Source organism: Chelonoidis abingdonii, chromosome 8, assembly GCF_003597395.2.
Source record: "Chelonoidis abingdonii isolate Lonesome George chromosome 8, CheloAbing_2.0, whole genome shotgun sequence".
Taxonomy (NCBI): Eukaryota; Metazoa; Chordata; order Testudines; family Testudinidae; genus Chelonoidis; species Chelonoidis abingdonii.
The window spans coordinates 22623452-22650116 of NC_133776.1; the positions used below are offsets into that span (position 1 = coordinate 22623452).

The 26665-nt window shown below is 43.2% G+C and overlaps 2 protein-coding genes across 8 annotated transcripts in view; one reads left to right on the top strand and one right to left on the bottom strand.

Annotated features, from left to right (window-relative positions):
• Positions 1 to 2090, bottom strand: part of SMC4 (structural maintenance of chromosomes 4) — a 127184-nt gene extending 125094 nt beyond the window's left edge. For 4 of the 7 annotated variants that reach the window (XM_032764822.2, XM_032764823.2, XM_032764819.2 and 1 more), the window contains exon 1: positions 1817 to 2089. The gene's annotated coding sequence lies outside the window, so the exon portion shown is untranslated. Of the gene's footprint in view, positions 1 to 1741 lie in introns of all 7 variants that reach the window. The other 3 variants (XM_032764821.2, XM_032764820.2, XM_075068421.1) reach the window with 2 other exon arrangements.
• Positions 2091 to 2454: 364 nt separating this feature from the next.
• IFT80 (intraflagellar transport 80) overlaps positions 2455 to 26665 on the top strand; it is a 152675-nt gene continuing 128464 nt past the window's right edge. The window contains exons 1-3 of the mRNA XM_075068431.1: positions 2455 to 2527; positions 9729 to 9848; positions 10746 to 10967. Of these exons, the coding sequence (XP_074924532.1) occupies positions 9812 to 9848; positions 10746 to 10967 (259 nt within the window). The 5' untranslated portion in view covers positions 2455 to 2527; positions 9729 to 9811. The remainder of the gene's footprint in view (positions 2528 to 9728; positions 9849 to 10745; positions 10968 to 26665) is intronic.

The following is a 26665-nucleotide window of genomic DNA, read 5'->3' on the forward strand; positions in this document are numbered from 1 at the left end:
TAGTCCAATCTAATAATACTCAAATGCTTTCCACTCTACAAAAAGTCTCTAGTCCAAAGGACATTAAACTGAACGGTTTCCCAAAAATTTAGCTAATTGCTCACTATTGTCAATGCTCCACACTTAAAGACAGCACACCAAACAAAAAGCAAATTAGGTATCAGCAATAGATTTGATGTTAATGCTTGATAAAGGGGGGGAAAACAGTACAAAAGTCCACACTTGGCACATAAAGGCAGTTGCCAAAAAAGCAAGAATAGAAAGCAGCTCAGGAGAAAAATGAAAAGCAAGAAACCTGAACCAGTAAAATATTCTCAAAAAGTCTAAATTACTCTATCTTAGCAAGTGATGAATTCAGTTTGGAGACACACAGACAGGGAAGTATACTTCTCACAAGATAAAAAAAAAAAATTGACGTGGTTGGAAAGTCATCTTACAATCGGTGCCAAACATTTGACATTTTCAGACCTACCTACAGCCCCAACCCACAGGAGTCCTTCATTTGGGACAATGGGGGGTTGGGATGGGGGTGGGGGATGGAAGATAAAGGGAGAATTCGTTTTAAGGCAATTTGAGTCTATGCCCGTTCCCCCGTGGCTGTTAAAAAAAAAAAAAAAAAAGACTAAGTCCTATAGGTTTTTTTTACAACGTTAATTCAAATGGAATAGGGTAGTTAATCATACAAAAATACTGAAAACAGATTTAGGAGTCATTTACAATATAACTGTTTATCATCAGCTTTTAAATCCGAGTTCCCTTGCATCTCAATCTGAATCACCTTGCCAAGCATGAATCATTTACCCCAGTTCCTCCCTGATCATCTAATAAGTATTTATGTCCAAACTCACCGCCCAGAAAAAGTAAAATCAAAGGTGTTTCTTAAAAACAATTCTTACGGACCTGCTGCCAAGTGTAAGTCTCATTGCGATAGGTGAAAAAATTAAAAATCAAGAAGATTCCCCCATTTGGAAAAGACTCAACGTGAGGGCAATAACTGATGTCAGCGACGAGTGATTGTGTTGCGCATTTCCCTCACAATTGTTTTGGAAGCAAGGAGTCATCCTAAAGTCCCCCACAGCCCCTTGGTCTGAGTCTACAGGGGTTTCCCTAAGGTATAACTGTCAGAAGTAGTTGAAAATACAATCACAAAGACGACCCTAGTCTGCAGACAGATTAAAATCAGGCCTCTGAAATTCTCAAGAGACTGTATCACAAACTTGTTACTATGCCTCTCCTCCAGTGATTGGTATCTGATGAATGGGTCCCCACAGGTCCATAAGGATACAACGGGGAATCCGCTCTCCCCCATAGGTTGCAGTGGACCCCCACTCATGATTCGGTAGATATAATACTGCTGGTATTGGTGGGTCGCCGCCCCGAGGAACAGAATCACACCACTCTTCTCCACGCGTGAGGAGTGCCGCTCCGTCCTCGGGAAGGGCCCGTTACATTGGTGGTGGTACGGAACGGCAGTCGGACAGTCGCCCCACCCCGCGGGATTGCAGATTAAAGAAGTGGGAAGAGAGCCGCCGCCGCCTTTCGCTCCCCCGAAGGGGTGGGGGGAAGGGAAAAGAAAGGGAGGGGGAAAAAAAAAGTCCACCGCCCCTTACTCCCCACCCGCCAGGGTAGCTTACGTAGGGAAATCTACAGCTACCCCACAGGCAGGCTCCATGGGGAGGTCCCCCAGCTCCAGTTACAGGGAAGAGAGCCCCCCAGCTCCACCTGTCCCCAGATAAATTACTAGGCACTTTGTTGGAAGCGCTGCTTGCCGAGCCGCCCCAGGCTTCGCAGTCCTGTCAGCAGGCAGAGCTGGTACCTCGTACGCGGAGCAGGCAGCGAACTGCCCCAGCAAGACTTCGGGTGATGCTGGCTGTGGTGAGTCCCACCGGCTCCTGCCTGCTGCAGCTTGGCGGCTTCTACACTCGAAAATGGCGCCCAAACTGCAAACTCGAACCGAAATTCGTTAGAAACGCGCGGAGCATGATGGGTAAAGAGAGGGACGGCTGTCGGCCTCCTACAGGTTTGAAAGGAGAGGAAAAAAAAACTCTCCGGCGCCATATTGTTTTCCGTTACTGCGCCGAACGGGGTAAAAATAAAATAAAAATATTTGTATTGGTTTGGTAATTTTGAATTTCAAACTAATGAAAAGAACGTTACCTAAAGGCGCCTAAGTGGGGAAAAAAATCCTACTAATTTAAATTATCGTGTGGGTCAATGGGAGGAGCTTGGTTGCCTGGTAACGGCCTGAGGGGCGATGGCGGACGAAACTAAAAAAGGAATAAATGTATTTTTAAAAAATTTAAAATATAAAATTAAAATAAATATATTTTTAAAAATATATTAATTAAGAAGCCGGTCCGATGACGTCAGTGATTTGTCACCTGGCTTGGGAGGGTCTGTTAGGTGGATGGGGGAGTGAGGAACTCTCGCGCGGGTATAAGCGTGGGAAATCTCGCGGGAAGTAGCTATAGAGACAGAGCAGCTTCCTTGCAGCGTTTGCTAACAGAGCGGAGAGGACTGAGTCTTAGTAAGTGGTCTCGCTCGTTGCTTCCCCCATCCGTGTATCAGGAGTTCTAGGGTACCCTTAACTGGGGAGGAGGAGGAACCTTGTGTTAAATCTGTGAGGGTCTGGGAGTAACTAACAGCCCAAGTGCCAGCGACAGGGTCCTGCCCTGGAAAGGGTTCTCCACACCCATTGACTCTCCCAGCTCCAGACTTGTACCTGTAGACCCCAGCAGCTGCTGTGGACAGGTAAATTTCTAAAAGGGGAGCTGGAGGAGCTTCCCGTTGTTTCCAGAAATGCTGGAACAATTTAGATAGTGGTGGGTGCTGAGAGCCATTGTACCAAACTGTAAACCTTTTATATAATGGAATCCACTTTACACCTAATTCCAGCACCTATGCCTGTTACCTGGGCGATATACCTATCTCATAGAGCTGGAAGGGACCTTGAAAGGTCATGGAGTCCGGTTTCCTGGCTTTACAGCAGTACCAAGAACTGTCCCTGACAGATTTTTGCCCCAGATCCCTAAATGGCCCCCTCAAGGATTGAACTCGCAACCCTGGGGTTAGCAGGCCAATGCTCAAACCACTGAGTGAGCCCTTGAGTGGTGGCTCACTATAATTTCCTTGGGGAAAGTGGAAGGGGGGAGCCTGATCAAGAAAGAGCTGAGGGAACACTCACTCCATCCTAGTTTGTGTTAAGTGATCCCCCCATTACAACCTGCCTTGAGGGAGGGGAAAGGCAGGGTTGTTTTGTTGGCCCTCTAACCTGCCTGGTGAGAGCATGATGAAAAGTGTTTACTACTGTAACCTTTTCCTAGGATAGGTCCAAACAGTAATTTACCAGAAGGAAAATTGTGGCATGTGGCTGGAGGGAGGGGCATGAATGGAAGATGCTATGAATGGTGGGGGAGCAGAACTGGGTGGTGGGATTTAGAGAAGCATAGGGGTTAAGTGAAGATTTTGGGGAATGTCACAAGGCTCTGGGGAGGGGTAGAGGGACTAGGAGTTGTGCAGCAAGTGGGGGTGCAGTGGGGAGAGCCCAGTTCTGTGCTGCAGCATTGGTGCATCTGTCCTCACAGCACTGCTTCTTCAGTGTATCAGGGAGCTAAGACAGCAGGATTATGCAGAGTGACTGGTCTCTCACCCTAGAGATCCTTCATTCACATCCCTGTTTCTTTGCCATAAACCCTCTAATGTTCCCATTCAGCCACTTGTAACCCACTCATTCTCCTGTCTGTGTTACACAATCATTCTTGCTCATGCTTAATTCCCCAGTGCACTCTGCAGCTGCTTCATAGGCAGCCAAGTGGTAGGAGGGAAGATAGGGTAGTTAGGAAGATGAGTGGGGTTGGGGGAGCAGAGAATTCTGGGGACTCAGTGTAAGAGAAATGGAAGGTGTTGAAGAGTGGGACTAAAGAGATATGTGAGGGGGGTGCGTGTGAGCTGTTATAGGTACAGGACTCTGCCTGGGGCATGATAGAGGAGTGAAGCTGTAGGACCTAGGGTGGATAAAATATCAGTATTGGTAGCTATCTTTGTGACTAACTCATAGTATTAATACATCTTTCTAAAAACCAAAACATTACTAGTTTAGAGTTCAGACTGGGTACCTTTTACCAATAAATGGATACTCTCCTACCAATAAAAAGAACGAGAAGTACTTGTGGCACCTTGGAGACTAACAAATGCCCAAATAAATTTGTTAGTCTCTAAGGTGCCACAAGTACTCCTCCTTCTTTTTGCTGACACAGATTAACACGGGTACCACTCTGAAACCTGTGTCCTACCCTGTTGTCCCTGCACATTGTGGTACCCATTACATAATTCTGAACATAGCTGTCTTGAGCAGGTGCATAGCATGAAAGAAAGTATACCTGGCAGGGTGGATAAAAATCAATAATTTAAAAAAGAATCGGATTTTTTAAATTTAAATTGGATTTTTTTGATAAAATGCTTTTTGAGGAAAAAACTTATCTAAAGATAGATACATCATAACTCAAAGAGATCTTCTCATGGAATAGGAATTATAAATTCTAATGGAATGTTTAAGAAAAGTTTTGTAAATGAGTTCCAGTAGTTCATGGATTAGGGACTCAATTTTATGGGGTTCCAGGGGCTTCTGTATAGATTATTTAGATTAATCTTTCTATCTACCCAATGGGACTGAGTGCTCAGTCTAGAAGATACCTTCAGGGATGCTCAGTTTTGCAGTTCTCAAACTGCAGATTTTTGTCTCTAGAGGTAACATACTTGTTAACAGCAAAAATGTTTTTAAATAAATAAATCATATATAGAGGTGAGAAATAACAAACCTCAACCCTATTGTCCCTCTGCAGATTTGTGTACACCAAGTCAATTCCTTATCCCTCTTTAAAAGTGCAATGTTTCAAAAAGTTCAATGAACAGACGATCATTGGGGACAGAATAGATCTGAACAAGGAGAAGTCTGGAGATAAATGTGGGAAGGGAGAACAATTTTAACAAAAACAAACCTGATTTTAAAAAAACTTGAATGTTTAAATACAAAAATTCAGTTGCTTGTTTTGTTAAAATATTCTATGTTTGCTGTTGAAGAAAAAAAATCCAGAATACATAATGTTGAATAAAACAATTTAAATGCCTGTCTGGTGATGATCTCCTCCTAATACAGTATGTCAAGAAAATTATCCAAATATTAATATTAATTTGTCGAATTGGAGATATTTATGAAGTCATTGGGTGGTGAACTATCTGCTTCAATTACCTTTGGTAAATGAAATAACCAAACAATCATTAATTGTTTGCTATAGCTGTAAAACTTTTCAGATTAGTTTTCAAAATAAATCACTTTAAAAATGTGTAATGTGTACCTTCTAAAAACTAAACCTCTATCTATCTCTGAGGCCTGGTCTACGCTATGGGGTTAGGTCAAATTTAGCTGGATTAGGTCGATTTTAAAAATGAATTCATCCACACAACCAACCCCATTCTGTCAACCTAAGGGTATGTCTACACTATGGGATTATTCCGATTTCACAGAAACTGATTTTTGGAAACAGATTATGTGAAGTCGAGGGCACGCAGCCAAACTAAGCACATTAATTTGGTGGCGTGCGTTCATGTACCAAGGCTAGCGTTGACTTCCGGAGCGTTGCACTGTGGGTAGCTATCCCGTAGTTCCCACAGTCTCCCCCGCCCATTGGAATTCTGGGTTGAGATCCCAGTGCCTGATGGGGCCAAAAATTTGTTGCGGGTGGTTATGGGTAAATGTCGTCAGTCAGTCCTCCCTCTGTGAAAGCAACAGCAGAAAATCATTTAGTGCCCTTTTCCCCGGATTGCCCGGGCAGATGCCATAGCATGGCAACCATGGAGCCCGTTCAGCATTTTTTCACTGTCACTGTATGTCTACTGGATGTTGCTAACAGACACGGTACTCGGTGAGGTCGGCCGGGGGCGCATGGAGAAAAATGGGAATGACTCCCCAGGTCAATCTCTTCTTTAAGTTTTGTCTAATGGAGAGTCAGTCCTACCTAGAATATCAGGCAAGCCTAGTAAAGAACCAGAGAGGCAAACGGCCGCTCCAGGTCAGAGCCCCAGACATCCCACAGAAATGATGAGCTGCATGCCATTCTAGGGGGTGCCCCTGCAACAACCCCACTCGTTGCTTCCCTCTTTCCCCGCCCCTCCTTGGCTACCGTGGCATTTATCCCCTATTTGTGTGATGAAGTAATAGAGAATGCATGAATAAGAAACAACACTGACTTTATTGCCTCTGCAAGCAGAGATCAAAGGCAGGCAGGGAGGGGAGGGCAGTTGGCTTACAGCAAAGTAGAGTGAACCACCATTCTGCATGTACTCAGCCTATAGCTGAAAATGGGAATCTGTGACAAGCACTAGGATAGAAGCACAAGCAGGACTGAATCTCTATTTGTGTGTGGGCCTTTGTATGACACTGGTAAAATACAAAATGTCCCAGGATATGTATGTTGGGGGACAGTTCTAAATGGCAGCTTAATTTTTTTATTTGCAGCAAAATGTAGAGGTCTAAGTATCTGATTGTGAGCCCTGGTAGCAAGGGGTAGGTGTGACCACACGGCGCTTCTGACTGGGGAGATCAGCCTAAGGCAGAAGCCTCCAGCTGCCATGATATTCCAGGCAGGACTGAATCTCCATTAGACAAAACTTAAAGAAGAGAATGACCTGAAGTCATTCCCATTTTTGCGTAGGAGCCCCTGGCCAACCTCACTGAGGCCAACCAGGAGCACTCACAGGACGACGATGGTTGATACCAGTCATACTGTACCGTCTGCCGTCCGGAAGGGAAGGGGATGCTGCTGTGTAGCGCTGCAGCACCGTGTCTGTCAGCAGCATCCAGTAGACATACGGTGACATTGAAAAAAGGCGAGAAATGATTTTTTTCCCTTTGCTTCGCTGACGACATATACCGTGAACCACCCACGACAATGTTTTTGACCCTTCAGGCTTTGGGAGCTCAGCCAAGAATTCAAATGGTTTTCAGAGAGCGTGGGAACTGTGGGATGGCTACAGTTGTCAGTCGCCCCTCCCTCCGTGAGCATCCATTTGATTCTTTCGCTTTCTGGTATGCTTGTCTCAGCTCCTTAAATTTCACGCAGCACTGTGTTGAGTCCCTGTTGTGGTCTCTGTCCATCATTGCCTTGGAGATTTTTTTTCAAATGTTTTCGCATTTCGTCTATTGGAACGAAGTTCTGATAGAACAGATTCATCTCCCCATATAGAGATCAGATTCAGTATCTCCCGTATGATCCATGCTGGAGCTGTTTTTTGATTCTGGGACTGCATGCTCACCTGTGCTGATCGGCGCTCCACGCTGGGCAAACAGGAAATGAAACTCAAAAGTTCGCGGGGCTTTTCCTGTCTACCTGGCCAGTGTATCCGAGTTCAGATTGCTGTCCAGAGTGGTCACAATGGTGCACTGTGGGATAGCTCCCGAAGGCCAATACCGTCGAATTGCAGCCACAGTAACCTTAATTCGAAATGGCAATACTGATTTCAGTGCTACTCCCCTCGTCGGGGAGGAGTACAGATATTGATATTAAGAGCCCTTTATATCAAAATAAAGGGCTTCATTGTCTGGATGGGTGCAGGGTTAATTCAGTTTAACGCTGCTAAATTCAAGATAAACTTGTAGTGTAGACCAGGCCTAAGGGGCTCTTAAAATTGACTTTTGTACTCCTCCCTGCGAGGAGAGTAGTGCTAAAATTGACTTTGCTGAGTCGAATTTGGAGTAGTGCGGACGCAAATGGACGGTATTGGCCTCTGGGAGCTATCCCAGAGTGCTCCATTGTGAATGCTCTGGACAGCATTTGAACTCTGATGCACTAGCCAGGTACACAGGAAAAGCCCCAGAAACTTTTTAATTTCATTTTCTGTTTGGTCAGCATGGCGAACTCAGATGTTGTGGAATGTAGAATGTTTCTGCGCTCCCCCTATCATCTCCATCCCTAAAGTTATTACAGATTAGAAGGTGAAAAAAAACACACTCACAATGACATGTTTTCTGAGCTCATGCAGTCCTCCTGCACTGATAGGGCACAGCTTAATGCATGGAGGCATTCAGTGGCAGGGGCCAGGAAAGAATTAAGTGAGTGCAAAGAGCGGAGGCAGGACGTGATACTGAGGCTAATAGGGGAAAAAATGGACATGATGAAGCATCTGTTGGGGGAACAAACAGACGTGATGAAGTGTCTGTTGAAGTGGCAGGAAAGCCAACGAGCACAGACCTCCTCTGCATCCACTGTATAACCGCCTCCCCTCCTTCCCATGTCCCAGACGCCCAAGAATGCGGGGAGGCTCCAGGCACCCAGCCACTCCACTGCAGAGGATGACCCAAGCAACAGAAGGCTGTCATTCAAACAGTTTGATTTTTAGTGTGGCTACAATAAGCAATGTGGCCTTGTCCTTCCCTCCTCCCCCACTCTACCTGGGCTTCCTTGTCCGTTATCTCATTTTTAAAAAAAATTAATAAAGAATGCATGATTTCAAAACAATAGTTACTTTATCTCGAAGGGGAGAGGGTGGTTGTCTTACAGGGAATTAAAATCAACAAAGGAGGCGGGTTTGCATCAAGGAGAAACATACACAACTGTCACACCAAAGCTTGGCCATTGTCTGCCATTGCTTTCATGGAGGGAGGGGCGACTGACGACATGTACCCAAAACCACCCACAACAATGTTTTTGCCCCATCAGGCATTGGGAGCTTAATGCAGAATTCCAATGGGCGGCGGAGACTGTGGGATAGCTACCCACAGTGTACCGCTCCATAAGTCACTGCTAGCCACAGTTGGGAGAACGCACTCCGCTGACTTAATGCGCTTAGTATGGACATATGCAATGGACTATATAAAATTGACTTCTATAAAATCGACCTAATTTTGTAGTGTAGACATACCCTGAGTTGAGAAGACTATGTATTAAGGTTATAACAACCAACAAGGATGCATTTTTTTATGTAGAAATCTATTAAATCGAGTCTTCCTGACCAGTGATTTAAATCAAATCCACCCTGATACTTGGTAGCATATTACATGTTACACATATGCAATATGTGCATATTTTGGACCAGTTTATCAGTAGAAATTAACATAGCCCAGTTGAATTCAGTAGAGCTGTGCTAATTTAAACCAACTGAGGCTCTGGTTCAAAATATGTAATCTATAGTAATTACATATGAGAGAGAGAGAGACTTTTTTTTTTAAACCATTTTCTTCAAGTCAGTTTATTCCAGTGATTAATTTTTAGTTATTCTGTCCTGCACATGAAAAGAGGCATACGTTTTTGTATGCAAATACCATAGCTAGTCATCGTCTTATGTTCAACGTGCCTCAGGTGGCACGTAATCAGGATTCATCACCGAATTTGGTCTGCCGGTTGGATTATTAGATTCCCCAGTGGTAGGCCTGGGTACTGATGGGGAATGTGATGTGAATGTTGATCCTTGCCCCCCCCCAGTAGTCAAGAACTGTCACCAAACCTGCTGCCTGTAAATGCCAGCAATGTCCTTCTTTGACTTCCTGTTCTTCTTTGGTCAACAACATCACATATATTGCTCACCTATGCCTAGTTGAAGACTTTGTGTGAATTATATTGCTGGCCTTCTTTAGAGAACATGCACAACATTAATTGCTTTTAAACATTTTATTTTGGATATTGGTATTTCCTTTTAATGGTGATTACTCATGATATTTTAAAAAATCTTTACAGTTACAGCCTATCCAGTGAAGAAACCATCTTTTATACTTTTTAATGTTTCATCTGGACAAGCAAAACCAAGAAATTTAGAAAGAATGAGGCTGAAGACATCACACTTAAAGGAACCAAAACATATCCTTTGTTTCAAAACAAAATGTATTAACTTTACATAGCACTCTTGGTAAAATAGAATTATGTTTATCATGTTCTAGTAAAATATATGATGTGATTGTAAAGACAGTACAAAGTTATTTTATAGATTCTGGAGACTTAATTTATTTTTTTTAAAGATTTTTACTGTTTTCTGCAGAAATGTAAAGGCCCAATACTGCAAGGTGTTGAGCACCTCAAGCAGGGTACTCAGTACCCACCATTCTCAATAACTTCTGTTGGAATCTAGGGTGTTCAGCACCTTGCAGAAGGTGTCAAGATTTTGCAGGAAAGCTGTTTGTTTTCCCTTTCTTCTCATAGAGGATTTATTCTTGCAAAGAGATTTTCTCATGCAGCTAATAATTTCACTCCTGTATCAATTTGTCTGCAATAAGACTAACAAACAATAGCACCGACAAAGGTGTACACTTACCTAATACCACTTTGTTACTCTTAAATGAGTTATCTCCATCCCTGGTGTGATACTGCTATAATGAAAACCAAAATTTGACCAAATGTGTTTTAACTTGCGTATTTTGACACCAAAGCCCTCCTGTAGATGGAGCCTAAGCTTTTATCTATGTTTAATAGATGTACAGTTTAATTAGACATGATACTTTTAAAGTCACATACTCTGTCAAATTCCTTTTTTGCTCTTTATTTTCTTCAGACCTTCTGCTGCCTCTTGACACAAAGAAAAGTAATGCAATGCAAAGATCTTACACAAAGAAAAATAACTTCTGTATATAGATCTGTTTTAAAATAGCCAAAATTAAATATTTTTAAAATCTTTTTCCTTATCACTTTATTTTTGCAATACTTATGTTCTCAGATTACTTTCAGTAACCAAAATTCAAGACTTCCTTAATTCAATTACACATAAAGAATTGGTTAGCTGTGTGGGCTGGACTACAGCTGATGAGCTATATTCATGTAGTGACGATCACCACATCATGAAATGGAACTTGCTAACTAGTGAGACAACGCAAGTAGTGAAGCTTCCTGATGATATCTACCCCATAGATCTTCATTGGTTTCCCAAAAATATAGGTGGAAAGAAGCAATCCCAAGCTGAGAGTTTTGTACTCACAAGCTCTGATGGTAAGTGTTCTTTAAAATATGTAGATCTTATAAATTCCCAGTTAAAAAAAAATGCTTATGCCACTCTTAAATTCCAAGTTATTTGCTATCATAATGTGCAGTAAAAGGAAATTAAAATATAGAAAAATTGTACTGATTTTAAAACTAATTATTTTTACAAAATAAGTACATTTTTATAATACTTCTGAAAGTACATTATGCCTAATGTGATGGAAAAATACTAGGTACATCCCTTTTTATATAGGGTCAAATTCTGTGATCCTTAATTGAGCAAAATGTTCTTCTTTTGTAGTTCATAAATTGATCTGAATATGTGCATATCTGTATGGATATCAAGAATGTCAAGAGTTAACAATTATCAGTTATAACAAAATATATCAATTTTTTGGAAGAGTGTATTAAAGTTTATTCTTCAGGGTTTAAACCAATCTGTAACTGTTAGAGACCAGGATAAGACTAATGCTTTCTCTAAGCATCTGGTTCTGGTCATTGTCAGGACCGAGATGCTGGACTGGATGGACTTTGGCTCTGATCCAATATGACAACTCCTCCTACATGTGGATTTTGCGATTTTTGTTTGTTTGTTTGTTTCCTTTTACCCCTTAAAGACATTTGAACCCAATTCTGAAATACACTGGCCAATCCTTGTTCCTGTATGAAGCTCCACCACTTAATTCAGTGGGGTTCTGCACAGCTGCAGGGGCCTGCCCATGTACACTTCAGGATCATGGCATTAAATGTACTCCTGGGGAAATTCTGCACCACTGTGCATGCAGAATTTGTGCAAAAATTAGTGGGTTTTTTGCAGAATTTCCTTTTCCTCCACAGAAATGGGCTGCAGAGCTGCTGGCCGCCACTAGGGACCGCTGGTCCTGGCAGAGCACAGCTCACAGGTACTGTCAGGGGGAGGGAGCTGGAGGGTTCCTGGCAGCTGCAGTTCTCAGCATGTCCTGAAGGAAGGTGGTGTGCAGGAATCTCCAGAGAAGCCCAAGACATGGATTCAGGCTCTTTCTTCCTCTGGATTCCTGGACTTGGGGTGGTGGAAGTGTCTGGCCTGGGGGCAGCCCAGCAGCTGGTGTTTGGGAGGGAGGGGATGCAAGTGTTTGGACTGGGGGTCCTGTAGAATGTGTGGGCTAAGGGGAACCCCATGGCTGGGCTCTGAGGGGTAGGGTGTGCAAGTGTCTGGGCTGAGGCATGTGGGTGTTTGGCACCACTGCTAGACTCTGTGGGGAGGGGGCAGAGAAACAGGAACTGGATTGTTGTAGGGGTTTCCTTAACTCTCTACTATCGAAGGAATTTTTTTTGTGTCTGTATTGTTAAAGACATAATTACTGATAGGTATTTTAAATAAATTTCCAAAATAATTGAAACGCTTGATTATATAGTGTTCTTTTGACAAAGAAAAATGCAGAATTTGGCAAAATTTTAAAATGTGCACAGAATTTTTAATTTTTTTCACGCAGAGTAATTAAGGAGAAAATATGCTTTTCCTTATATTCTTACTAGAAATCTTTTTTCTCCGTTTTCCCTCACTGTATTCCATTGATCTATCAAAGGAAAAGTTTTGATGCAGAAACATAACTCTTTAACTTTCTTCAGTAATGAAAATCCACTGTGAAATAACCCACCCAGGAAGGGCTGTGCTTATAGATTCATAGACTCTAGGACTGGAAGGGACCTCGAGAGGTCATCGAGTCCAGTCCCCTGCCCTCATGGCAGGACCAAATACTGTCTAGACCATCCTTGATAGATATTATCTAAAAAACCCTTCTTCTTAAATTTCCAGAAGATGAAACCAACACATCCCTAGGCAATTTATTCCAGTGTTTAACTACCCTGAACAGATTGGAACTGTTTTCCTAATGTCCACCTAAAATCTCCCTTGCTGTGCACGTTTAAGCCCATTGCTTCTTGTTCTTATCATTAGACGGCTAAGGTAAACAGTTTTCCCTCCCTCCTCCTGATGAAACCTTTTAGATACCTGAAAACTGCTATCATGTCCCTTCTAGTCTTCTCTTTTCCAACTAAATAAACCAGTTCTTTCAGCTTCCTTCATAGGTCATGTCTCAAGACTTATAATTCATCTTGTTGCTCTTCACTGGACCCTCTCCAATTTCTCCACATCTTTCTTGAAATGTGCGGTGCCCAAGACTGGACACAATACTCAGTTGATGGCCTAACCAGTGCAGAGTGAGAGCGAAAGAATGTCTTCTCGTGTCTTTTTACAAACAACTCGTTAATGCACCAGAATCACTGTTGCTTTTTTTGCAACAGTATCACACTGTTGACTCATATTTAGCTTGTCGTCCACTATGACCCTGATCTTTTCTGCCAACTCTCTAGATAGTTCTCTTCCCATTCTGTATGTGTGAAACTGATGGTTCCTTCTAGTGGAGCACTTTGCACTTGTCTTTATTGAACTTCATTTGGTTTACTTCAGACACATTTCTCCAATTTGTCCAGATCATTTTGGAATTTGACCCTATCCTCCAAGCAGTTCAATCCCTCCAGTTTGGTATTGTCTGCAAACTTAATAAGCGTACTTTCTATGCCAACATCTAAGTCGTTGATGAAGATGTTGACAGAAGGCTGGTCCCAAAACAGACCCCTGCGGAACTTGTTATACCTTTCCAGCAGGATTGGGAGCCATTAATAACCACTCTGAGTATTACGGGTTATCCGCCAGTTATGCACCCCCTAAAATAAAGCCAGTAATCCCATCTAAATTGTATTTGCCTATTTTATCCGAATAAAATAGTATGCGAGACACGTAATCAAATACCTTACAAAAAGTTTAGGTATACACATCTCACCATCATTCCTACTATCCACAAGGTCGTTATCCTATCAAGAAAAGCTATCGCATTTGGTTTGAAACGATTTGTTCTTTACAATCCATTGTGCCTGCTATTCCCTTATCACCTTACACCTTCCAAGTTGTTTGACAGATTGATTTCTTTATTACTTGCTTTCTCATTATCTCCTGGCACAGAATTTAAACTAAACTGTCTGGTGTTTCTTGGTTGTTTTTTTTTCCCTTTTTTAAATAGGCCCTATATTTGCCCTTTTTCCAAGTTCTTCTGGAATATCTCTCCGTCTCCCATTGACTTTCAAGTAAATAGCTAGAGGCTCAAGATTTACATTCTTCTATTTAACTCTGAGTATCTGTAGGATGCAGTGGTTCATCAGGCTTGTCTTCTGGTGCTGCTCATACCTGTTACTCAATATGCTGGCAAAGCAGCAATCAAATGAAACTGAAGGAATCACTAAAGGACAATGCCTGTGATTGCAAAACAACTACAAAATTCTTTTCTCTGCAACCTCCTCATACTTCGTTCAGCTGTTCTTCATCAAAATTGATCTCATCCAAATGTGGGCCAGCTGGTGTAATTTAAGAAAGAACAGTAATTCTAAGTGTCAGCAATATGCAGATGACAACACAATCATGCCATCTTACCATTTCTCCTAGTGGTACATAAGAATGGCCAGATCAAAGATCATCCGCTAGTAATCCTGTCTACCCGACAGTGACCAATGTCAGGTGCCCAGAGGAGTGACCTAACAGGTATGATCAGTGGTGTCTCTCCTGTATCCATCTCCATCCTTTGACATAACAGAGCAGGGACACCATTCTTTACCATCCTGGCTAATAGCCATTAATGGATTTAACTCCAGAATTATCTAGTTCTCTTTAAACCCTGTTATAGTCCTAGCTTCACAGCTCTCCAGCAAAGAGTTCACAGGTTGACTGTGTGCTATAGTGAAGAAGAATTCCTTTTATTGTTTTAAATCTGTTTGCCCATCAATTTCTTCTGTGCCCTAGTTCTTAAATTATGGGAACAAGTAAATAACTTTTCCTTTATTCACTTTCTCCACACCACTCATGATTTTATATACCTCTATCATATCCCCCCCGAGCCCTGATCTACGTGTGTGTGCGTGGGGGGAGGGATCAATCTAAATTGTGCAAACCTCAGCTATGTGAATAACATAGCTGAAGTTGACATACTTAGATTGACTTACCGTGGTGTCTTCACTGCGGTGAGTCGACTGCTGATGCTCCCCCATTGACTCTGCTTGCGCCTCTCGTGGCACTGGAGTACAGGAGTCGATGGGAGAGTGCTCAGGGATTGATTAATCACGTCTAGACTTGACGCGATAAATCGATCCCTGCTGGATTGATTGCTACCCGCTGATCTGGCAGGTAGTGAAGACATACCCCTAGTCTCCTGTTTTCCAAGCTGAAAAGTCCTAGCCTCTTCAATTTCTCCTCATATGGGACCTGTTCCAACCCCCCTAATATGGTGACATATAGATATGGAATGGGACCAGAGAAATAAACCAATCCTTGTGTGGGACTCAAGAAGTGAGGAGTCTGGTGGCAGAGGTGCAGTTTCTCATCATTGCCTTTTGGGAATGTCCCTTCAGGAACGATTCATACAATTTTTAGTATGTTTCTCTCTGGACCCCTGCCTGCTCTCTCAAGCAGGACAGCAGTATCTTCTGGTCAGCAGTATCAAATGCTTCACAGAAGTTCCAGGAGGATGAGAAAGGAGGTCTGTTCACACCTAATACCAGCAAGAAATCCTCCATCTGTCCTGCTAATGCTATTTCTGTCCCGTATTCTAGCCTGAATCCACGATGTGTTGCAGGTTTAGGATCCTAGCTCCAGTTAGATGAGCTTGTCAGCCTTTGGCTAGTTTCTCTGTAAGCTTGCTCAGGAACCAAAGTTTTGATACTAGGCAGTGTTGGCTTGATCTGACATATCAGGGTCAGTTTCTTCAGTGGTGGTTGGACTTACTGTGTGTTTGAAGGAGGAAAGGAAAATTGTTTCTTTGAATGAGGCAGTGGGTGTTTGTCAGAAGTGGAATCAATTAGTCAAAACCCCTTTGTTGACCGGGCGTAGGTTGGATTCACAGGTCTTAGGTCAAGACCCAGTGAGGAGTGAATGGACTGAACTTAAGGGAAAGAGAGCAGTCTGTTTGTTGGCTGGTTAATGAGGATTGGAGTTATGTAACTTGAGAAGCCTTCTCAAATGCACATAATCTTTTCAGCCAAGTAGAACAATGGTTCTTTACAGTGTGTGGGAACAGGCTCTGCTGTGGACTGTAGGCAGTCATGGTTCATGAAGTGTTTTACTATCTGTGTAAGAGTGCACTCACTGCAGGTGCACCCCCTTGTGCCTGGGCATGGCAGCACCTCCTACCAACAGTTGTTCTGGCCCTGCTGTAGTCTCTCTTTTTGTGACTTGGCCCTCCAGATGTGTTGCTTTAAGATCTCTCACTTTCTGGAGTATCAGTAATCCCATACTGACAGTCCCATATGACACTGGTCATCAGTATGAAGTCCAGAGCCCTTTCAAGACTCCTCTTCCATTCTCCTCCTTTGTCAGATTCCAGGGAGCAGCTTTAGTGCCAGTAGTCTTTTAACCAAACTCAAAAGTGTGTGGTGATGAGGGGTGGGGGGAAGGGAATACTAAAAGAAACTTCTTTTCCTTCCCTGGGCTTGAACTTTTAATCCATCCTGGGTTCTCCCCCAGCTCTCTGTTCTGCAGGATGCTGCCTTCCTGGACTCTTGATGCTAGTCTGGATCCTCCACTCCAATCTACCCCCAAGTCCATCTGCCTGTGGGTTGACCTTCTTTCAGGCTCACTTTAGGAATCTGTAACTCTGCTATCCTGTCCCATCAGATCCAGGGTATAAACACCCTAATGAAACTCCTCCACTCTCTACTACTTAGAGAGGGACTAGAGTTGTGACCCACACATGCACACTCTTAGCTGCCTTCTACTGTGAGCTTTCACTCTTTATATAAACAACTCTACTCCTCTTCAGTTGGGTCTGGCCCATGCTCCAGGTGCAGCCAGGAGTGTTAATTGGCTTCTCAGGCCCTTATTAATCATTCCACCACCTGTGTGGGGTAAACACGCCATCACAGTACCCTGCATAGCTTCTGTAGAGGTTGTGAGGAAAGTTCTCTTGGCATAAACTTGGAGAAATTCTTTGTGTTTCAGCCATTTATTTTTTGCTATTGGCAGTTGAGTTTCCATACCCCACTCTGCATCTGGTGCAGCAGTCAGAAAATCAAGGAGTTATTTGTGAACAATAGGGAGACTCTAGCCTCCACAATCAAATCTGCTGGACACTTGAAGGCCAGTGTGTAGGTTGTTGAAACTAGAATATTTTTATGAAGATTCACCAGATCATCAAATCCTTGACCTATCTATGCTCTTGTCCTTCAGCATATTTTGGAATTTGATGGGATCCAGGAGTTACTTGCCCTTAATTTGTATATTGGGGAACTTGAGGTTCTTTCTACTATGTGTTATTCTGAACCTGTGGAGAACCATCACTGATGAAGTGGACTGAATGTGGAGCCTTTGAAATTTGCCTTAATATAATTTGTTACAGATGCAAGAGCCATTGAGCCCTTGTTGTATGTTCTTGATACTGAGCTTGCTTGTATAATCTTTTTTTAGTAGTTTCATATATCCTACATCCGGTCTCAACAAAGTCAGGATTCATATGATGATCCAGACCCTTTTCAGGTTATTGCATCCTCCTCCCTTAGCCTTACGCTTCCAGTTTGAGATACAGTGATGGATGGAAACTTTTTGAAGCATCTGTAGTATTTAGGACAGGCTGAAGTTTTGAATAAGATCCAGATGTTCTAAACATCTTGGGGATGGGAAGAAGATACCACGCCCTCCCCATGCCCACAGGCTTGTGTTAGATCAGTGTGTCTCAGAATTTGTTAGGAATGTGGCTTGAGCCCTCCCATTTAGTTTAGAGAACAGCAAGAACTTTAGGGCAGAAACAGTCATTCTTGCAGCTAAGATAATGTGTCTGCCCCAGTCCCTAAAAACATTTATTCTGCAGTGAAGGAAATATAGTTATATCCAAACTGCATCCTAGCTTCTGCAAGAAGATGAAGGAAAGTGTTCTGCACAAGGAGTCACTTTGTTTATTATCCCACCCGTCACATGATACTCTCTGGTGGTTGACAACATGGGAAAAATAACCAGCTTTCTCCTGAGTGTTCCCTCTAATTTTTCCCACGCATGTGCAGAATTAATTTTATGTGCACCAGTATGGAGGTGATATGTGACATATCACCTCCATATCGGAGCACATAACAAAATTCATGTGGCGGAGGTGGGGCCAAGGGGTTTGTAGTGTGGCAGGGGGCTCAGGGCTGGGGCAGAGGGTTGGGGTCGGGGCGGGGGATTGAGGGCTCTGGCTGGGGGTGTGGACTGTGGAGTGGGGCTGGGGATGAGTGGTTTCGGGTGCAGGCTGGCCGTGCTACGGCAAGGAGAGAGGACTCTCGCCATCTCACTCTCCTCACAACAGCACCTGGGTTTGGGGGGAAGAGGCGCCTCTTCCCCCAGCCGCAGCAGGCTAGGCTGGGGCTGAGAGAGGGGCGCCTGAGGTTGGTGCACCCACTCTTGCATCACTGTTGGGAGCATCGCAAGTAGTCTCTTCAACCACTATCAGGCAGAGGGTGAGATTCTGCTCTGTGCAATGGGCCAGCACAGACCAACCAGCATAGAAATTGCTAAAATGCAACTGATATTTCAATTTAACAAAAATGAGTTAGTGAATCTATCTTTGGTCAGATTCTTTATGCCATCAGTACAGAATATGGGTTATAGAATTGCAGCATGCTAGAATGGGAACAAAGTCCAAGGTAATATATTGGATGTAAACAGTTATATTTACAAGAGTAACTGGTATTATTCCTATCAGCTCATTTAAACTGGATGCATGATTGTGGGAATCAATATTCTTCCTGACCATCTTGCATTTTCTGGAGTCTCTCAAGTAGAGGCATTCTTCAGAATCATCAAAGTGCACTGAGTTCTATTCTTGAACGTTAGCACTTTTTCTTCACTGTGGATGCACAAGATCGGGGGGTGGGGGGCAATCTGTGTTGGGATTTTTTTTAGCACTGCCTGTCATCCCATCCCCCTCTTTACCTTTCCTCTCTCCATGGTTTCAGAATCTTTTTTTAGTACCTCACATCTGCACAATCTGAAACTTATTAAACCTATAAAGAGTGAAAAGTAGACCTCTGTAGCTAGTGGCTATTTTGCAAGTTTTAGTCCTTGTAAGATACACTAAGTTTTTTAGTACAAAGCTTTCATTATGAACATTTATCTCTTAAAATTGTTTGATGTGTCAAATCAAAATGTACAGCTCTGAGTATTTAGCAGATTGCCTTCTTTTCATAACATGAAGGCCCCAATCCTGCAAAGACTTAAGCACATGCTTAACTTTATGCACTGTGAGTAATCACATTGACATCAATGGGATGACTTGCGGTGTGTAATATAAGTGCATAAGTCTTTGCAGGGTCAGTGCCTAAATATTCAATAATATGAATATTACTCTTCGGGAAATTGCGCCACTGCATGTGTGCAGAATTCGTATTCCCTGTAGATTTCTTTGCTTTCCCTGCAGAAAAAATGACTTTGACAGGGAAGCCGCAAGAGTGGTTATATGCCTCTCCCCTGCAGCCGCAAGCGTATTGTTTTGGGTGCCTGGAGAAGCCAGTGGAGAGGTAAATAATAGGGGCGTGGGGGGAGAAGCAGGGTTGGGGATGCCACGGCTGGTGGCTTCTACTCTGCACCTGCTCAGCTCCTCTTCCCCCTGCAAGTCAGACCCATCCTCAGAAACCTTCCACGCTGCAGGAAGCTCTGCATCCCATCCTTCCTCCTGCTTCCTGCTCCCATCACTCTTCGGCTGTGGCGGGGGAAAGGAGGGGAGGGATTGTCGCTGTATGAGAAGCTGCTCCCTCATCTGCCCAACCCCTGTACATCCAGACCCTCACCCCCCTGTACTCAGAACCCTCACCAGCAAAGCCTCACCCTCCCAGAACCACTCCCACCTGCCCCAAACTGAGCATCCCCCTGCACCCAGACCTGCTGAGCCACCTGCACTTGAACCTCCACCCCAATGAGCCCCACTTCTGCTGCACCTGAACTATCCTGATGAACCCCCCACACCTGGACCCCTACCCCACCAAGCCCCACTCCCCCATCCACCCCCTACCGAGCCCCATCCGCCTTCACCTGGACCCTCCTGTAGAGTTCCATTCCTCCTGCACCCGGAACCTCCCCAACAAGCCCCTGTGCATCTTGATCCTTCCCACGCTTGGACACCTCACCAAACTGTGTGAGGCAACCCTCTCACCCCACACCTGGACACATCCACACTAAGCCCTTCAAACTTGGATCCTGCCGGGCTGAGCCTGCCCCGGAACCGGGGACTAGGGCTGGGCATGCATGCAAGACTCTGTCCCTTTCACTTGCCATCTTCATGCACCTGGTGCAGAGGGTAGGGCCCTGGCATGTTTCTGGGGTAGGCATGTGTCAGAGTTGGGTGCAGTCTCACTGCTGAATCCATGTCTTGGGTGAAGGGGGGCAGGGCCTACAGGGTGATTTCTCAGCTCTGTGCAGCCAGTGGCCTGTGCTCCCCACTGCCATGCAGGAGCCATCACATTTATTGACAAATAAAATATGCAGAATTTTAAAATATTGTGCGCAGAATTTTTAATTTTTTGGTGCAGGATTCCCTCAAGAGTAGAAGATATATACTGTTCCCTACTTGTCCCTGTCAGCGTGTTCTAAATAAATTGATGTACTAAATGGATTACTAACTCAAATTGATTACTAAAACCTCAACAATTCTGTTTTGGGCATTTTATGTGCCCAAAGGCATCTCTGTTGCATTTTCATCTCTTCTTATTATACTTGTTAGGACATGCCACGAATGAATGTAGTTACTTCACAACTCATGCTAAGTCATGCCTCACCGTACGAAGTGGGAAACAATTTTTTCTTTGTATTTTTCTCTCACTTACTTACTTTTGGGGACATTTTTCAGAACAAAGTTTAATTTTTAGTCTGGGGAGGGAAAAATACGAAGGAATCGGATTTTTGCAAAATTGTTAGAATAAATAAGTTCAGTGCTTGAAATCCCACTGTCTTTGAACAAATGCCTTCTTTCTTAATTGTTCCATCTTTATAGAAATCAATATAATCTGGCATACAGTGTCACTAGTTATCCTTCACACCAAAGATTACTTAAGTTTGTAATGTACAATTTTTTTTCTTACCAAATGCTTTCATATCACTAAAATATATGGTACTCTAAAGAACTTTATGCCTGGAGTAGTAGATCTCTTTAGAGAACCAAATGGTCAAAAATGCTACAGAAGATGTACCAGCTATATAGATGAATCCAAAAACATCAATTACTGGTTTGATGTATCAGGTCTGCATATAGCAATAGGAAACTCCAAGAAAGAAACATGTCAGATGATCCTATATAATTGAGGCTATATGTAAGAAACAAGAGGCAAGTACATAGCATGAAAAACAGAGTAAAATGTGACCATGATACCATACCTATAAATATATTTTGGACAAAGTTCCAAGCTTATTCTAATAACTTCAGAAAATTGAGGCCCAAGAAAAACACGGTACCAAGGTTCTCATTCTGACTAAAAGTTCACTTTTCCAAGATACTGAGTGTTCTGAACTGTCAGAAGCTGGGTTGAATTGGGCCCTTTGTCAAATGTCTTTTAGACATATAAGTTGAAGATTGGGATACAACAGTCATCTTAAAAAAACTTGGTAGTATACACACTGAAAATAAAACAATGGAACTGCTAGTAGATTCAAGCATTACTAATGTGTTTTTCATAGTACCATCATCAATTTTTTAAATATTCACCCTCTGACAAACTGAATACATGATAGTACACCAATATTAATTTTATTTATGGCATTAATATTGAAACCAGAATCCCCCTGGGTACAAAAAAGCTTTATGAATGCATCCTGAACTTTGTATAGCAGGGGAAAAGGTAAAATGTTTCTTGTGATAGCTCTCCTGACCACATATATAATAAAGGGACTTTAGGCCCCTTGAGACTATTTAAGCAGTGTAGTGGCTACTATAAGACAACAGTTAATCAAATTAACAGCAACACATTTGTTGTAAAATAAACCAGTACTATAGTAGTATTTTACCAGCTACTACTGATGCATTTAAAATCTGCTACTTTGGCAGTTGGCTTACGCACAATACAGTGTTTATTTTATGGTTAGACTGTTTTTGTTTGGTGCTCATCACCATAGTGTCTGAACGCCTCACAAATATGAATGGATATATTTTCTTATCCCCTTTCTGAGATAGGGAGGAATTATCCACATTTTGCATATGGGGAATTGAGGTATAGAGAGCAAGCCTGATTTTTTCAGAAATGCTCAGAATCCAAAACTCCAGTGAAAACTGTCTATACTCAGCTCCTCTGAAACTCCATTTTTAAAGGATCTGATCCAGCTTTCACTGAAGGCAGAGACACTTTGCACTGACTACAGTTGGAAAGTTTTATGTGTGCAAGGTTTTGTAGGAAGTCTGCATCAAATACAGGAATAAATCCATAATTTCCTGGGTCCCAGTGTTATGGAAGACTATCCTTCCACTCTAGATTTAATTGTTAAATGCAAAATAGATAAATTATAGGCAGAGTTGTTATGGTTGCCCAACCAGTTATAATACCCTGTTTTCATTTGTTATAACTGCTGAACTTTATCCAACCTGTAATTATCCATTCCAAGTGTCTGCTTCACCTGAATTTTTTTTTTTTCCGGAAATTTTCAGCTACAGTGGTCAAGAATTGAGAATGAAATTGGGAAAAAATATGGTGTTTACCCATTTAAATATATATCTTGGCCACTGAATGAGGCAGGGGTCCTGAGGATAAACTAGTAGATGGGATCATATAGTTAGTCTATGTCACAATGCATATACACATGGGAGCTCAACTAAGGTTTCGTGGTCAATCTTAATTCTAGCATTTCCCAGTTTGAGTGCTTGACTCTGAAATTGACTTTTTTTTTAACTTAGTTGCACTTTTTTTTTTTTGGATAGATTAATTGGTTGAGCTTATGAAGAAGGCCTTAAACACAGAAATGTGATCAACTTGAGTGTGTGTAATGTGAAAACGTTCGAATTCCACATCTAATCAATTCCAAAACTTCAGGGAATGTCCTAGGCATCAGTGGCCAGAACCCTATTTGTTTCTGGGGAAAATGAGACAAATAAAAGGGGGAAATTGGGGGATAAGTGAAGCCTCTGCCAGCTCTTTAGTGCAGCCATAGCTTCAAACTCCTTTGCAATTGTCTATAGATCAAACAACTGTTTGATGGCACCCGTTAATATCTTCCAGCATAAAAATACTCCAGTGTCATCTCTGCCTACCTTTCCAATAGAGTTTAACATGTTGATATCCTGAATGTCTTATCTCCCAGACATTGGTGGGAGGGAAATGGGGAACCCTAGTATAGGAAAGGGGCATACAAGCCCTGATGGTGGTCTGAAGATTGTGGGATCCCTTTGAGGCAGAGCCCCTGGCATGGGAAGGGGATTGAAGGACTCTGCTATGGGGGGGTGACGTTGCACCCCATAACGCTTTATAGAAATATTCTGATGAGTATAAATATGGCATAACTGGAATATGTTTTCTGCTAGATATGCCATGTAATATATCTTTGGAAAGCTTATGTTCTACTGAATGTATTCATCCTATTTGTATGCATGTATCATTTTTATATCTGAAGTTATGAGCGTTGGCTCTATGCTTGTATTTAAAGTGTTTGCTGTAGGAAGCACATAAGACAGATTTGGTCAACATAGTGTGAAGGGGTTATTCAAATAAATGGGAGTACTTAACAATTGACTTTGAGAGATGCCAATCCACATCTGAGCTTTCCTGGGAACGTTCAAACTAATGTGTAAACAATGGAGTCAGCCTGCAAAAAGCTGAATCATTCATAGACATGTGACTTGCCCAGGAGGCAAGAGACCCCATCTTGTGGCTGTGATGTGGCACAAGAGAAAGACTATATAAGGCCCTGGAAGCCCCTCCATTTTGGTTTCAGCTGGCTCAAAAGATAGCCTTTTCATCCCAAAAAGATGCCTGAAAGAAACTGGAACAAAGGCCAGTAACTACAGGGTGTGAGTGATTGCTGGATCCAGATTAGGAGGATGTCTAGTCTGTAAAAGCAGCTTATTGGAACATCTAACAGTGAGATTTAGCTGTATTTAATTTCCTACTGTATTAGGCTTAGACTTGCATGTTTTTGTTTTATTTTGCTTAGTAATTTACTTTGTTCTGTTTGTTATTACTTGGAACTACTTAAATCCTATTTTTTATATTTAATAAAATCACTTTTTATTAATTAACCCAGAGCAAGTATTAATTCTTAGGGGAGCAAACAGTTGTGCATCTCTCTCTTATCAGTAAAAAGCAACAATGAGTCTTGTGACACCTTAAAGACTAACAGATCTTTAGATCTTTAGATCTGTTAGTCTTTAAGGTGTCACAAGACTCATTGTTGCTTTTTACTGATCCAGACTAACACGGCTACCTCTTTGATACTCTCTTATCAGTGTTATAGAGGGCAAACAATTTGAGTTTACCCTGCATAAGCTTTATACAGAGTAAAACAGATTCATTTGGGGTTTGGATCCCATTGGGAACTGGGATTCTGGGTATTGGAGACAGGAGCACTTCTTAAGCTGTTTTCAGTCAAGCCTGCAGCTTTTTGGGGACATGGTTCGGACCTGGGCCTATGTTTGTGGCAGGCTAGTGTGTCTGGCTCAACAAGGCAAGATACTGAAGTCCCAAGCTGTCATAAGTAGATAGGTAAGAGTTAATTTTCTTTTACCTGTAAGGGGTGGACAGGGGGGAATCAAGCACCTGACCAGAGGACCAATCAGAGAACTGGATTTTTTTTAAAGTCTGGGAGGGAAAGGAACTCGGGGTCTGTTGTTTCTCCCGGCTATGGATGAACAGGTTTTTCTGCTAACTCCATCTTCTTTCTATATTCTACTATCAAGTGTGGTACAAGAAACAAACAATAGGCTGTTATGTGCTTTGGTTGTATTTACATGGGTGTAATTGCTGGACTGGTTTAAATTGGCTATTTTGAATCAGACTGTTATTCCTATTTTCTTATAAGCCTTATCCTGTATTCAATTTCTTAATGCAGTGTTAGTATATGTAAGTTCTTTCTTTTTATATAAAGTTTTTCTTTAAACACTTGTGGGAGTTTCTTTTCCTAGTGAGGCAAGGGGATAGAATTTCTGTACAGAGGTATCAGTCTCCTCAAAGGAAGCGGGGTGGGGGGGAGCATTACATTCTGTGTTGACTTTCCTATTGTCCCAGGCGGGAACAAGTTACAGGAAATAGAGGTAGGATTAGCTCTGTTTCCCTGTGTTGGAGGGCTGTCTCTTTGGAGAAGAAAGGAGAAGTTTTCTCGGTATTGTGATGTAAAGAGTTACATCAATTCCCTCAGGTTTGCTAGAGGGGGAAGGGAGGGGAGATAATTCCCTTGCCGGTACGACTCAGACTTCTGAGTCATGGGGGTCTTTCCAGAGGAAGTTAGGGAGGCCAGAGAGGGGGTCCCCCAAGGAATATTTGGGGAACCCGGGCTGATAGGAGCCAAAATCCTATCTGGTGGCAGCGAGATAAGATCCAAGCTGGTACAAGCTTGTGGGAATCATAGTAAGCACCCAGATTTTGGACGCTAAGGTCCAGATTTGAGACAGACGCTTATCACACAAGCTGCCAGGGAAAATGGGCTCAGAGGTAGTCCCAGGACATCTGTGACCCAGCCTGTCATGGGGACACATAGAACCCCTACCTTGTGGGGAGGAATGGGGGACCTTGAAGCAGAAGGCACACAGAACCCCTGGTATGGGATTGAAGGAGGGAATAGAGGGGATGGGGGAAGTGGGGATGGTGGTGTACATAGAGCAGCTAGTATAGGAGGAGAATGAAGGACTGTGACTGTGCGGCGACTCACACCTGGGGCACCTCCTGCTGGTCATGTCAGGGAATTAGCTCTCCAGCCCTCAGAGCACCTTCTACAGGCTGGTGTCCTGCTGGTCCCTCCCAGACCCAGGGGCTTTACCCAGGGTCTGGCCTCCTGGCAATACCTCCACCAATCTCTATGGGTCTCCCCTCTCTAGGAAACCCCCAGCCCCCTTATCCCCACCTTGCCTCAGTCTGGGCTACTGCCAGTCATCACTAAGCTCCTACCCCCTGGGACAGACTGCAGTTTGAAAGTCACTCATCATAGGCAAGGGGGTTTGGAGCTGCTGCCTTCGGGTACCTCTATGGGTCTTAGACCAGGCCCTGTAGCCTGAGGAGTTGCCAGCCTGGAGCTCCCCTGGCTTTCCCCAGCCCTGCTTCACTCCCAGTACTCTTTCTGCAGGCACCCAGGCCCTGTTCTCTCCCAGCCTGGAGAGAGACTTCTCTTGGGCTGCTGGCTCACAACCTTTTTATACAGGCCAGCTGTGGCCTGACTGGGGCATGGCCCAGCTGTGGCTGCTTTCCCAATCAGCTCAGCTTTTCCCCTGCCACAGCCCACTCCCAGGGCTGTTTTAAGCCCTTCAGGGCAGGAGCAGGGTAATCTCCCCGCTACAAGGATCCTGGTATGGAAAGAGGCGAAAATGTGGGGAATACACAGAACTCTAGCAGGGGGTTGGTTGTGGGGAGTTTCAGGAAAAAGGGGTAGTTGGGAAGATGTCACTCAAGGGGCAAGGAGGCACTGGGAGGGAGGGGAGGAGTGGATTAGCAGGGCCAGCAGCCCTCAATAGATTCCTCTCCTGAGCACACTCCAT